Source organism: Chiloscyllium plagiosum, unplaced genomic scaffold (assembly GCF_037043375.1).
Source record: "Chiloscyllium plagiosum isolate Xiang-an unplaced genomic scaffold, Cpla_swu_hap1 HiC_scaffold_30, whole genome shotgun sequence".
In the NCBI taxonomy this organism is placed as follows: domain Eukaryota; kingdom Metazoa; phylum Chordata; class Chondrichthyes; order Orectolobiformes; family Hemiscylliidae; genus Chiloscyllium; species Chiloscyllium plagiosum.
Window position 1 is genome coordinate 771,814 of NW_028270168.1, and position 13,964 is coordinate 785,777.

General features: G+C 41.5%; 1 protein-coding gene across 8 annotated transcripts in view; it reads left to right on the top strand.

Moving 5' to 3' along the window:
• Positions 1 to 2,012: 2,012 nt before the first annotated feature.
• LOC122564570 (histone-binding protein RBBP4) overlaps positions 2,013 to 13,964 on the top strand; it is an 86,020-nt gene continuing 74,068 nt past the window's right edge. For 3 of the 8 annotated variants that reach the window (XM_043719663.2, XM_087976647.1, XM_043719661.2), the window contains exons 1-6: positions 2,014 to 2,152; positions 3,533 to 3,673; positions 5,781 to 5,928; positions 7,589 to 7,734; positions 9,647 to 9,820; positions 13,421 to 13,536. In XM_043719663.2, the coding sequence (XP_043575598.1) occupies positions 2,137 to 2,152; positions 3,533 to 3,673; positions 5,781 to 5,928; positions 7,589 to 7,734; positions 9,647 to 9,820; positions 13,421 to 13,536 (741 nt within the window). In that variant the 5' untranslated portion in view covers positions 2,014 to 2,136. Of the gene's footprint in view, positions 2,153 to 3,532; positions 3,674 to 5,780; positions 5,929 to 7,588; positions 7,735 to 9,646; positions 9,821 to 13,420; positions 13,537 to 13,964 lie in introns of all 8 variants that reach the window. The other 5 variants (XM_087976650.1, XM_087976651.1, XM_087976648.1 and 2 more) reach the window with 4 other exon arrangements.

Genomic DNA, 13,964 nt, shown 5'->3' on the forward strand with positions numbered 1-13,964 from the left:
CATGGGAAAAACAGGGGTAGGATAGGGAGTTGTGTCTGGGTGGGATGCTGTTTGGAGGGTTGATGGACTGAATAGCTTGCTTCTACATTGCAGGGATTCTGTGGAGGCCAAGCCACTGACTGTGTTCAAGAAAGAGATAGATTTTTTATTTTAAAGGTAAAAATCACACAACACCAGGTTATAGTCCAGGTGTATATATACTAGGTTTATGCGGAAGCACTAGCTTTAGGAGCGCTGCTCCTTCATTGGGTGGTTGTGGGGTACAAGATTGTAAAACACAGAGTTTAAAGCAAAGGTTTACAGTGTGATGCATCATCCAAATAAACCTGTTGGACTATAATCTGGTATTTGTGATTTTTAACTTTGCAGAAGTGGGTACTGCAGATGCTGGAGATTAGAGTCAAGATTAGAGTGCTGCTGGAAAAGCACAGCAGGTCAGGCAGCATTTGAAGAGCAGGAAAATCGATATTTTGGGCAAAAGCCCTTCATCAGGAATGGGGCTGTGAGCCGTGGGATGGTGAAATAAATGGGAGGGGGTTGGGGCTGGGAGGAAGGTAGCTGAAAGTGCAATAGGTAGATGGAGGTGTGGTAATGGTGATAAGTCGGAGAGGAGGGTGGAGCGGATAGGCGGGAATGGAGATGGACAAGTTGGACTGGTCATGACGGTGGTGCCGGGTTGGAATTGGGGTAAGATGGGGAATGGGGAAATCAGGAAACTAGTGAAATCCATGTTGATGCCGTGGGGTTGGTGAGTCCCGAGGCAGAAGATGAGGTGGTCTTCCTCCAGGCATCAGGTGGTTAGGGAGCGGTGATGGAGGATTCCCAGGTCCTGCATGTCCTTGGTGGCATGGAAGGGCGAATTGAAGTGTTCGGCCAAAGGGCGGTGGGGTTGGTTGGTACGGGTGTCCTGGAGATATTCTCTGAAGTGCTCTGCGAGTAGGCACCCGGTCTCCCTAATGTAGAGGAGACTGCATCGGGAGCAGTGGATACAGTAAATGATGTGTGGAAGTGCAGGTAAAATTTGATGGATAGAGAAGGCTCCTTTGGGGCTTTGGACAGAGGTGAGGTGGGAGGTGTGGGTGCAGGTTTTGCAATTTCTGTGGTGGCAGGGGAAGTTGCTGGCAGGGGAGAGTGAGATGGTGAGGGGCGTGGACTGGACAAGGCAGTCACAGAGGAAATGATCTTCATGGAAAGTGGATAGGGGTGAGGAAGGAAATATATCTTTGGTGGTGGGGTCCATTTGTAGGAGGCGGAAATGGTAGAGGGAAATGCGATGTATACAGAGGTTGGTGGGGTGGAAGGTGTGGACCAGGGGGGTTCTGTCCTTGTTGCGGTTGGAGGGGTGAGGTTTGAAGACAGAGGGCAGTGGTTGAGATGCGCTGGAGGGTATCATCAACCATGTGGGAGGGGAAATTGCGGTCTTTAAAGAAGGGGGCCATCTGGTGTGTTCTGTGGTGGAACTGGTCCTCCTGGGAGTAGAGGCGGTGGAGAAATTGGGAATAAGGGACCAAATTTCAAAGGGGCTGAATGGTCTCCTCATGCAGGCAAAAGTGAGGACTGCAGATGCTGGAAACCAGAGTTTAGATCAGAGTGGTGCTGGAAAAGCACAGCAGGTCAGGCAGCATCCGAGGAGCAGGAAAATTGACGTTTCGGGCAAAAGCCCTTCATCAGGAATAGAGGCAGGAAGCCTCCAGCGTGGAGAGATAAATTTTCTCTCCACCCTGGAGGCTTCCTGCTCCTCGGATGGTGCCTGACCTTCTGTGCTCTTCCAGCACCACACTGATCTAAACTGTGGTCTCCTCATGCCGCCAGCATCTGGGGGCGGGGTCCCCTGCCGGCCATCACATTACAACTGTCCAATGGGTAGGAAACACCGACACCTGGCGCGCCGTTGTCTAGGTAACCATCCTGATTGGCAGCTCATCAGCGCCTTGTGATTGGATAGCTGTGCTGGGGCTACCGGCTCAGTGGTTTGGCGCGCAAACGGTAGTGGCGGCGCAGGCGCAGGGCTATGCACAAAGGCGGCGGTAGTGGTGGAGGAAGAAGCCGAGCTCCTGGACTGAGACCGTCAGGTTCCCTGACCCCCCCCCCCACCCCCTCCCTCCCTCCCTCCCCATTTCCCGGTGAGCTGCAGGCATGACCGACAAAGAAGGTAATCGACAGCTTGGCTGGGCGGCCTCGCGCAACACCAGCCTCCATCTTGATTCAGCCCTGTCCACATTAGCGGCCGCGACATGTTGCGGAATCGTGATTGTGGGCCCGGGCCCTCCCGAGGGTCTCGGGCCCAGGGCTTCCCGCTGCCTTGGGCCTCGCGCTGCCGTACCTCCCTCAGTCGGCGTTTTTCTGGGCCGCAGGGATTCGCGCCGCTGTTTGTGAAGGAGCTGGTTGTGGGCGCTGGAGCTGGTGGCTCAGGCCCGGCTCGGCTCGGCTCCGGCTCCTTTCCGCCCTGTCCCGGTGTGCGGCCCGAGGCTTCCAGCGGAATGTCGCTGCGATCAGAGCGCGGTTTCTGGAGATGGAAAGATGATGAAGTGAGCGGAGGGTGAATTCCTTGTTCCAGTTGATTGTGGACTATGAAAGCGCCTCCTGTTCGCTTGTTGACTGCATTGGCGATGACACATTTCTAATTTTTAAAGCTCGTGTGTGAAAATCTTATTTGTACAATAGCGACCCCTTGGGAACGACGACTTCTATCAGCAATGCAACAGATTTTGTCTTTGATATGAATTTCACTTTTGGAAGATTTGCCCTCGTTGACGTTTGGAAATTGGCACAGATTTGCCTTCTGCCTACCGTGCCCAATATGTCAATGATCCACTGTTTCGTGCCACCAGCCTATTTAATCAATGTACAGTTCAGAATTTCATAAATGAATTTAAAACTGTTTAGCCCATTTGCTAGAATAGTATTTGAATGTTTTTCCTGTTGTATTTAAAGTAGTTCTGAAGTTTAACTGCAAGTAGCCGTCTTGCTCACTTTTTTTTATTTTGAATTTGTATTGTGCTTTATTACAAAAGTGATTATACAAAGTCGTTTGTACAAAATGATTACAGAATGACTTGTATGTTTAGAAATAAACTAGTCCCCTTCTGCAAATCTGTGTTTTCCTTCTCAGTTAGGAGAGTGGGATGTTGCTGCCAGTATCCCTCTGTTCAAACTATCAGTAGGTGCACTTGATAAATGTAGAAAGGAACACTTGTCAGCCAGTTTTCTTGTTTCATCATCCCAAATGATTTAGCATTTTAAAAAAAACTCCTTACCTAGGTACTGTCTCCACTGTCATGTCTAAAATTAAAATGTCTGAGCACGGATTGTGCTCTTGAGTGACAGTCAAATTCTTGTGCTCCAGCTCTATACATTGGGCCTTAGCAACACTATATTTTAAGGGGATATGAGAAAAGAATTAATTACAATGTAAATATATAATGTATGCAAGGTACTCTGTCCTGCATTTTATGTAAATTTGTCTCCCTGTAAACTGCATGTACTATTTTCAGACTGTTCAGATTATTTTTCTTTAATTTTGCACCTCTAGCATCAGATGCCCATTATGATGTTACACCTGTGACGTCACACACCCACTGTTCTTCATTACTGACGGCCGCCTCACCTGTGCAGTCCACTCATCTCGACACGACGCCAGCCATTTGTCATGAATGGAAACGAGGAAAAAAAAGTACCTTGTATATATTATACAAAATAACGGATGGTCAGGAGATGAATTAGAGACGTGCATGGGAAACACCATTAAATTTTGGCCTTGGGTATTCACTAGTGGCTGTAACACAAAGTTCTCACATTAATCCCCAATTCAACCAAAGCCCAAATACACATCTGTAATTCACCTCATGCCATTGATTATTTGTTCTAATGTTAAACGTGACAACTGTTCAACAAATGTACTTTAATGCTTTTCAGTGTGTAAATTGTACTGTTATACATCTCCCCTTAAAATTAAGTGTTTTGTAAGTTTGTCACATGGCCCTTTCCAATTTAACTTGTAGTAAGTGATACATGAATAAGGGCGAGGATGATAGTTTATAGATATGCTCTGTGCAGAAATTCTGTGGGTTACAGGCATGTAGTACTGTATCAGTGTGAGATTAATGAAGTAAATGGATTTTAATGAGAATTTGTGTAGATGGTTTCTCTAAGCCTGATCACTTTCCTGGGTCTTGGAGGTAGCATAAAGATTATGGCCCCTGCATATCATTTTCTTTATACTCTGCTTCCTGCTAGAGAAGTGCTTTGATTGTTGAGACTACCTAGTCATTCATTCCTTGCAAAAACTATGCATGAAATGTTTTTTTTCTTATTGTTCCCTTTCCTGTGCCAAAACTACATTGTGCCTTGGCATGCTGTTACCAAATGCCCTTGCTTACATCTGTCATGAAAAGCCTGGTTAAAAGTTTACGTTCAGTCTTTAAGTCAGTATTCACCCATATCATCTTTCTTCATACTCGCCTATCTTATGACAGTGCAGTTGGTTCTGAAAGGCATCTTTCACTAATATTATCAGAAATATTTGAGGTTTTGAGAACAGCTTATAACTGGCCATGGTGTTGTAAATAAACAAATGTAAAAGCATGTCAATATTTTAACAAGTTTGTGGGTTCAGTTACATACTACATAATTTTGGCTGACATGCTGACACTGTGTTGTGGTAGTATGTGAAGGGAGTCCTGCGTTGTAATGACCGTATTGTTAAATAAACAATTCGACTGTAACCCAGTTAGATCTCTCAGGAAACCTGATCTTGTGGTGCTCAGAAGAACAGTGGAAATTTGTTGAAACCTTTCTGCTCCCAGTTTGTTTTTTGTTGTTTTGTAGACTGATGTTATCTTTGTCACTGACTTTGTGCAGTGACCTCAGGAGTTCTTATCTGTTTTGAAATATTCAATTGGTAGAAATGCTGAGTCTCCAATACAGTTCCACTGGAGTCACCATTAGTCAGTTCTGCCAATTGGAATAAATATCTGCTATGCCTACTTCACTAGGAGAAAGTGAGGCCTGTGGATGCTAGAGATCAGGGTCAAAAAGTGTGGCACTGGAAAAGCACAGCAGGTCAGGCAGTATCCGAGGCGCAGGAGAATCGACATTTCTGGCATAAACCCTTCATCAGGAACGTTCTGATGAAGGGCTTATATCCGAAATGTCGGTTCTCCTGCTCCTCGGATGCTGTCTGACATGCTCTGCTTTTCCAGTGCAACACTTTTTGACTTTGCCTATTTTACATGTACTTTAGCAATTTCATATTCCTTTCAATAGGTCCTCTCCATGTCCAAGTGCTTAATTTTTAAATCTTCTAAGTGAAACCTTATTGACTACCTTCTGAAAGTTCACACAGGTTTTTTATCTACCATATCAGTTACCTTTGCAAAGCATTCAATTGTTAGCCATGACATGCCGTTGCATATCCATTTGCTCCAAGTTTTTTCCTTTGGTGACCGCATCTTCTCTTTAGTCTTTCCCCTGTTGCCTTGCCCAAGGTAAAATGCAGATCAAGATTTGTATCTTAAGTTCTATCGAAGTTGCATTCTAAATTATTTGATCAATGAGCCTTTTTGAACAAACGTAGTTTAATGATGACTGGAGGTTTATTGTTAGCTTGCATTTTGTAATAATAGGTATGCACAGTAGTACTGCGTAGAAACTTTGGTGACTGCTTCAAAAGAAAAATGCTAGCAGCTGGTAGGAAATAAATGTTTGCCCAGTGGTGCAGTAGGAATAACTTGAATCGATGCACTTCTGTATGCTGTTAATGACAAGTTGTGCATTTGCAGCAGCCTTTGATGATGCCGTGGAAGAACGTGTCATTAATGAAGAATACAAGATCTGGAAGAAAAATACTCCCTTTTTGTATGACCTGGTTATGACGCATGCTCTGGAATGGCCAAGCCTGACTGCACAGTGGTTGCCTGACGTTTCTAGGTATGAACGTTTGAAGGATAATTGATGTGAATGTCAGTATTATTTGGTAAATGAAGATGTCTATGCTGCGTTTGCATTTAGATTTCACTTAGGGCTAAAAGGCTATGTCCTCGAAGGTACCTCGTGTTCTTGTAACTTCTGACTTTTAAATAGCTTGAAGTACAAGAGTTTTACCCTATCTCGGTCGCCTATCTAGGGTATTCTTTGTGTTTTTGTGTCTCCATTCCATTTATTATTAACTTATCTGGTTTCCTCGTTGAAACACATTGATGCTGTTTGTTCTGCCACCTGTGAGAATACATTCCTCTGATTTTTCTATTTTCTTTGTCTTGACTTTGTAAATGTGACCAATTGTACTTAACTTTTTGTCAAATACAAAATTTAGCTTCAACCCAGTTATTCCAAATCCATCAGATTAAACACTTCTATGAATTCCTTTTGTAATCTTTATTTTGAGGTCAAAACACAGACTGCTTAAATTTTCCATCTGTTGTGTCCTTCAGTTATGCAATCTAAATAATTTGCATAGTCCTTCTGTGTCCTTTCCAATAATTCTTTCCCATCAGACATAGGGCAATGTAAACTACATGAAGAATTCCACATGTTTCTTTAGGATTGAATACAGTTTTGTTATTATCTCTGAATTTATGGAGTATTCTTTGCTATGCATCTTGATATTCTGTTTTGCTTTCTCTTAATAGAATAGGTACAATAGAAATAGCAGGAGTAGGCCATATGACTTCTTGAACATGCTTTGCTATGCAATAAGGTCAATTCTCATGTGATCCTGGCTCCATTTTCATTTTCTTGCCTGTTTTCCATAATGTTTGACTACGCTATAAATCAAAAATCTGTCTGGACCTATAGTTAATTTGGTAGTGGAAATTTAATTCATTTGCCTGTTCAGCAGCCTATAATGTGCAGCAATATGAAAGGTCTTCCTGAAGTCCAGTTAAATAACATGTACAATATTGTTGATCTGCGTACTAAGGCCATATTTCCAGCCTTTGCAATATTGCAATTACGCGCTTAAAATTTTGTCTTTTGGATTTATGATCTCTTTTCCTGAGGTTGACTAGTTGGGAACAGTGATAATACCCACATCTCACCTAGAAAGAGCAAAATTTGGTATGGAAACTGTTTTGCTTTGCCTGTCACAGATGATTCAAAGTGCTATCACACTGGAAAATCCTTGCTTGATATTGTCTCATGCAGCTTTATTTCATATTAACATTACTGACCAAGTAGAGCCCTGCATTCTTACTGCAATATTGCTGTTTCATATTAACATCAGTATATGCCTGGATGTTCCCAGGTTGTGATTGAGAGCTGGGTGTCTAGTAAAGCGGGGAGCAGGATACCTTTGAAGAATGTTTTTGAGCTTCAAGCATTTTCGCATAAATGGTTTTGCGTAACATCACGTTTTCCAGGAAGCATTTCATCTTTAAAGAAAGACTTTCTGTCCTTGAACCAGACCTGTTTTCCAGCGTCAGCTCTTAAATTGACTGCAGTCAATTTTTGATGTTTTCAGGAAGTTCTGTTCTGAACGCTGAATAAGATTTGCATCAAGTTGCAACTGTTTGCAATGTCCTATTAATATTGTTTTTGCAGGCAAAAACGTATGACTGAATAATTTAGTAACACCATATTTAATCTGCAGACCTGAGGGAAAGGACTACAGTGTTCACAGGCTGGTGCTGGGAACCCACACATCTGATGAGCAAAACCATTTGGTCATAGCCAGTGTTCAACTGCCAAATGATGATGCGCAGTTTGATGCTTCACATTACGATAGTGAGAAAGGAGGTAAGAGGTTTTTTTTTTAAACCCCTTTTATGCGTATGGAGTTGTGTCCTATATAGATAGTTGAGCAAAATAGCATGGCAGTTAGTGGCTTTAAATTTATGGTTCACTGAGGTGAGCATATGTTAAAGTGCAGCTGACTTAAAGCATCCAGTTTTTCTTACTGTGGTGTCGAAAACGTTATTTTAAACCTTTCTCTAGAAGTCCTGTAGTTGCCAAATGTTTTTTGACGGGTGGTACCTTTTTTGGCATAAGACACTTTGGAGACTGAATAGATAAAGTAATTAGAAAGTGAACAGTCTCATTGGAGCTGTCGCATTCCATGACATTTAATTTTTAAAAATACTGCCATGTTTGTTGAGTCACTGTGTGTTGACAAACTTGAGGTTATTATTTGTGTTGCATAATTTTACAACCTATCTTTATCACAAGAGACCTGTCAATTCACTGTGGCAGGTCTAAGTGTGAATAAAGTCTTTGAAGTGGTTCTATGAATACAAATGCTTGTTTTTATGAGGCGTTAAAAATGTGAATGGAATTCTTTTTGTCTAGCGAACGAGTTCTTAATGCTTTTATAATATTCTAAATATTATCTGCAACAGACACTTTGAACTTTATTTCATCTTGGATTGAGTCTGAGGCTGTGATGGAAGTTGGGTGATTCATGTGGAGGGTAATGAAACAGCATGTTGTGCATGGAGGCACGAGTCTGAAGAAGGGCTATAAAGGGTGCTGGGGTTCATGTACAGGAATATGTGACAAGAGTAGGAAGACACTTAAGTCCTGAAAGCAGATCTTGAAGGATGTAGGAAAGAAATTAAAAAGCAGAACAACCAGATCTACAATGTCAGGATTACTCCCAGTGCCATGTGCTAGTGGGCAATAAAATCAGGAACATTGATTGAACACTTGGCTGGCCATCAGATTTGAGGCATTGGGACCAGTGCTAGGGCAGGTGGGAGCTGTACAAGCTGGATGCGTTTCAACTTGACATGCCTGCGACTGATTCTAGCAGGGAGATTTGCCAGTGCTGCTATTGGAAGGAAGTAAATTTGGTAACTGATGGTAGAAAATTTGTTTGGGAGAATAGAAGGCAGGAAAAACAAACCTGGGCTTAAAGGCAGTCTACCTAAAGGGGGACAGCATTTGCAAGTAGTAGATAATCTAAAAGTACAAATGAAGTTAAATGGGTGTGGTCTAATTGCTATTACAGAAACATGGCTGTATGATGACCAGGACTAGGATCTGAACAGCAGAACATAATACATATTGACTGATTTGGATGTAGGGACCATATGTAATAATTCGAAAGTTGCAAATTATACAAGGCTATGTAGGAATGTTAGTTGTAAGGAAGATGTAAAATAATTTAAGCAGGATTTGGAAACTTACTGACTTGGTGAGAACATCGCAGATGCACAATTATGTGGGAAAATTGAGTTAGTGTATGCATTTCAGCTGGTATTCGTAGAAAACATTGTGAGACTAGGATTACTCAATATTGTAGAGGCATCTGCTATGTTCTTTTAGGACGTTTGGGTGATAATGAGGAACAACTTGCAAACAGCATTGCTCTGCTAACTTGAACCCATCAGACCCTTGCCCATGCCTCTCTGTTTAAAGGTACTTTTGAAACGTTTATAGTCTTAGCATACAGATATTGTTGAAATCCCTGAAGAGGTAGTATGATTTGTAAAAATTGTTTTTGTGTAAGTGCATTGAACCAAAAGGTCTGTTTCCATGCTGTACATTACTGACTCCATGACTCCTCATTAATTGAGTTAAGATATTTAAAGTTGAAAATAAATATAAGGTGACATTTGCCTTTGATTTACTGACAGCTTAGTTTATTAGATTGCCACTGGGTTGTTTAGTGAACCATGAAACATATTTGTGCTTGTTGCTTCTATTACAGAATTTGGTGGATTTGGTTCTGTTAGTGGAAAGATAGAGATTGAAATAAAAATAAATCACGAAGGGGAAGTAAATCGTGCTCGTTACATGCCTCAGAATCCTTGCATTATTGCTACTAAGACTCCCTCCAGTGATGTGTTGGTCTTTGATTATACGAAACATCCTTCCAAACCAGGTAAGCAGGTTGAATTGGGAGTTTAGGACATGGTATTATTAATCAACCTGATTTTCTTGTCTTTCTGTTTAAATTTTGGAAACTTTGTTTTGCCAGGACCATCCCTGTAGAAGAGCATCAATTACCTTAATCTCTAGAATAATATCATTTCATCCATGAAGCAGAAGTTGCTTCTTGATTGATGGGGTTCTCCAAATTTTTACAAGCTGAACTGGTGTGGTAACCCTTGACAGTCCTGACTGTCCTGTATCCTATTCCTTGTAAAGAGCCAAATGAATAATCTTAAAATATAAAATCATTGACTCAGAACACTTTTGCGAAATAAAGTGCAATCTTAAAAAAAAAAAAAAAAAATTATTGACTATACACAGTATTTTCTAGACAGTCATTTAAGGCATAGAAGAAGGTCATTTAGCCACTCATCCATGGCTTGCACCCCAAAGATAATTCTGGGTCTCTCCATTCTGCTCCATTCCCATAACTCTGCTAGTTCGTTTATTTCAAGTGTCTCTCCAGTTTCTTTTCAAATCATTGTTTATAGTACAGCACAGTACAGACCCACGATGTTGTGCCGAGCATTTATCTTAATCTAAGATCAACTTAAGCTATACACCTCTCAATTTACTGTTGTTCATGTGCCTGTCCAGCAGTTGCTTAAATGTCCCTAATGTCTCTGTCTATGACTCTACTACCACCACTGTCCGTGCATTGCACGCACCCACCACTGCTTGCACTTCTCATGGGTAGTGTTACCAGGTCATTAATGCTAACTGCATTTAAAAGAAAAAGATTTCTTCTGTTTTCACTCCTCTTTCTTCTTTAATTTTAAATCTGTGTTCCATGGTTGATAGTTCCACAATCATCTGCATAGTTTTTTTGTCTATCTTGATCTAAGATTTGTCATAATCTTGTAATCTAAAGTTTTAAACTCTGTTTTTGCTTGAAAAGACTGGACATGCTAGAGATACTCATCTGGTCTGTTCTGCCAAGGTCACCTCTTGTCTTGTGCTGTCTCCTGGTCCACTCTTGAATGTTTTAAAAACTCTCCTTTTAGCTTTTCAACTTCTGGTCTCTTTGAGGCTGAAGATGGATACAGAAAAAGGAGAAACTGTCTCCCCTCTGCACTAATGTTTCCACTCTGCACCAGAGCAAAGGAAATTAAATAATTTCCTTTGAAGTAAAATAAATTCACATTTTGTTTTTGCAGAACAGCTCCCATTTTAATTTCACAATGTTTACTTGAATGGCTTTTCCACCTGTGATTCATTGTCTCTTCCACTGGTGTGCTGAAATCTTGTTTGCATTTGCCCTTGCAGCTGTTACAAAGTCTTCTGGCCCCTTAGCCCATTTTGATCTTTTCATTGAGAATTCTTTGTGAGGCATTAGCTATCTCGATTTCTCTGCGCCCCCGCCATCCACACTAACTGCTTCCCTTTTGGCCTTGCTGCAATCTGTTCACTCCGGGCTCACCTTGATGTTTTTTTTAAATGCAACACCTTGCTCTCATGATTACATTTCTGTCTGCAGTCATCTATAATGTTCCGACATAACCCAACTCAAGAACAGCAGCCCATATTTATAATTTGGCACTTTACAGCCTCAACACTTTTACGTTCAACTTAGGGCCAAGTTCATGATCTTATTAGTCAAAGCATTTAATACATTAACCAAGGAGGTTATGATGTAACTGTGTATAACATTATTTAGGCCACAACTGGAGTATTGTGCGCATGTCTGGTTGCTACACTAAGGAAGAATGTAATTGTGCTGGACAGTGGCACGGAGAAGTTTCACCAGGATGCTGCCTAAGTTGGAACGATTCATCTATGAAGAGACTAGACTGTGGTTTTCCTTGGAGAAGGCTGAGGGGGAAGAATCTGATTGAGGTGTACAAAGTTCTGAGGGGCATATGCAGAGGAGATCGAATCCTTTTCACTTGGTAGATGGGTGAATAACCAGATGGCACAGTTGTAAGGAGCAGGATGCCAAGAGGAGAATTGAGGAATTTTTTTAACACCTTGTGGGTTGTGAGTATTTGAATTTCCCAGCCTAAAAGGGTGGTAGAGGTGGAAACCCTCAGACGTTTAAGAACTATTTGAATGAACACTTGACAACATACATATTACAAGGCTATGGGTCAAGGATTAGAAAATATGATGTTTGGATATGATAGACTCGTCTACCTATCTTAAAATAAATTCTGACCAGTTCAGCTCTTAGTGAGTTTTGAGAAGGTTTGTAGCTCAGGTTGAGGTTCTGGATGTAGGTTTGCTCGCTGAGCTGGAAGCTTCATTTCCAGAAGTTTTGTCACCCTACTAGGTAACATCTTCAGTGGGCCTCAGGGCGAAGCACTATTGATAATTCCTGCTTTCTATTTATATGTTTGGGTTTCTTTGGGTTGGTGACGTCATTTCCTGTGGTGATGTCATTTACTGTTCTTTTTCTCAGGGGGTGATTAGATTCCCGACAGTGTGGAAACAGGCTCTTCGGCCCAACCAGTCCACACCGAACCTCTGAAGAGTAACCCACCCAGGCCCATTTCCCTCTGACTAATGCACTCACCCAGACTCATTTCCCTCTGCCTAATGCACCTAACACTATGGGCAATTTAGTATGGCCAATTCACCTGACGTGCACATCTTTGGACTGTGGGAGGAAACCGGACCACCCGGAGGAAACCCACGCAGTTATGGGGAGAATGTGCAAACTCCACACAGACAGTCACCCAAGGCTGGAAACTAACCTGGGACCCTGGTGCTGTGAGCAGTGCTAACCACTGAGCCACAGTGCCGTGGGGTGGTAGATAGGGTCCAAGTCAATGTGTTTGTTGAGAGAGTTCTGTTTGGAATGCCATGCTTCTAGGAATTCTCGTGCGTGTCTCTGTTTGGCTTGTCCGAGAATGGATGTGTTGTCCCAATCGAAGTGGTGTCCTTCCTCGTCTGTATGTAAGGATACTAATGAGAGAGGGTCATGTCGTTTACTAGCTAGTTGATGTTCATGTATCCTGGTGGCTAGTTTTCTGCCTGTTTGTCCAGTCTAGTCTTTGTTACAGTTCTTGCATGGTAATTTGTAAATGACATTAGTTTTGCTTGTTGTCTGTATAGGATCTTTCAAGTTCATTAGGTGCTGTTTTAGTGTGTTGGTGGGTTTGTGGGCTACCATGATGCCAAGGGGTCTGAGTAGTCTGGCAGTCATTTCCAAGATGTCTTTGATATCGGGGAGAGCAGCTCGGGTTTCTGGACACATTTTGGTTGCTTGTTTGGGTTTGTTGCTGAGAAACCTGCGGACTGTGCTCATTGTGTACCCGTTCTTTTTGGATATACTGGATTTGGATGTAATACAGAAGTAATCACCCCAGCTTAAACCTTGAATGTTTCCAAATAATGACAATAATTGAAACTAATTAAAAATTCAACTTTGCTCTACTCCCTGTTAACATCTTAAACTATTTAAAATTAATTGTGGTGAAGATTTCAACAAGCCTGTTAATTGTCAGCCTGTTGACTTATCCACGAAGTGTGGTATGTTTTGTAAAATATTGCATGATTTATTTATTTTGGCATAAAGTGGAAAAATGATTACTTTACGACAACTACACAGATCCCTCTGGTGAGTGCAGTCCAGATCTTCGGTTACGTGGGCACCAGAAAGAAGGCTATGGGCTCTCGTGGAATCCGAATCTAAGTGGCCATTTACTTAGTGCTTCAGATGATCATGTGAGCATTGTCTTGTCACTTTTGTATTGTGGATTATAGAAAGCAAAATGTATCTTGAGTGCGAAGGTCAGTATTGTTACCTACTTAAAGGATGGCCATTTTATATTTTTTCTAAAAGCAATGTATTTTTTATTATAAAAAGCCAATCTGAATACTGGTTAGTAGATATGCATTTCAACAGTCATGTTTTAGTTGGTTGGATTTTGGACTCCACTATTTTATTTAGCTATAAATGTAGTCTTTATTGAAAGTGGTATTTTTGTTTTGTTTTGGAAAAGTAAAACATCAAAATTGCATGCACACTTATTCTGAATAAATATATATTTTTTTAAATAAAGAGCAGACTGCAATTCAAACAAGGTATTTCAGATATTTCTATATTTTAGAGGTGTATGCATTTCTGAATGAAATTCCTGCTTATGTAAGTT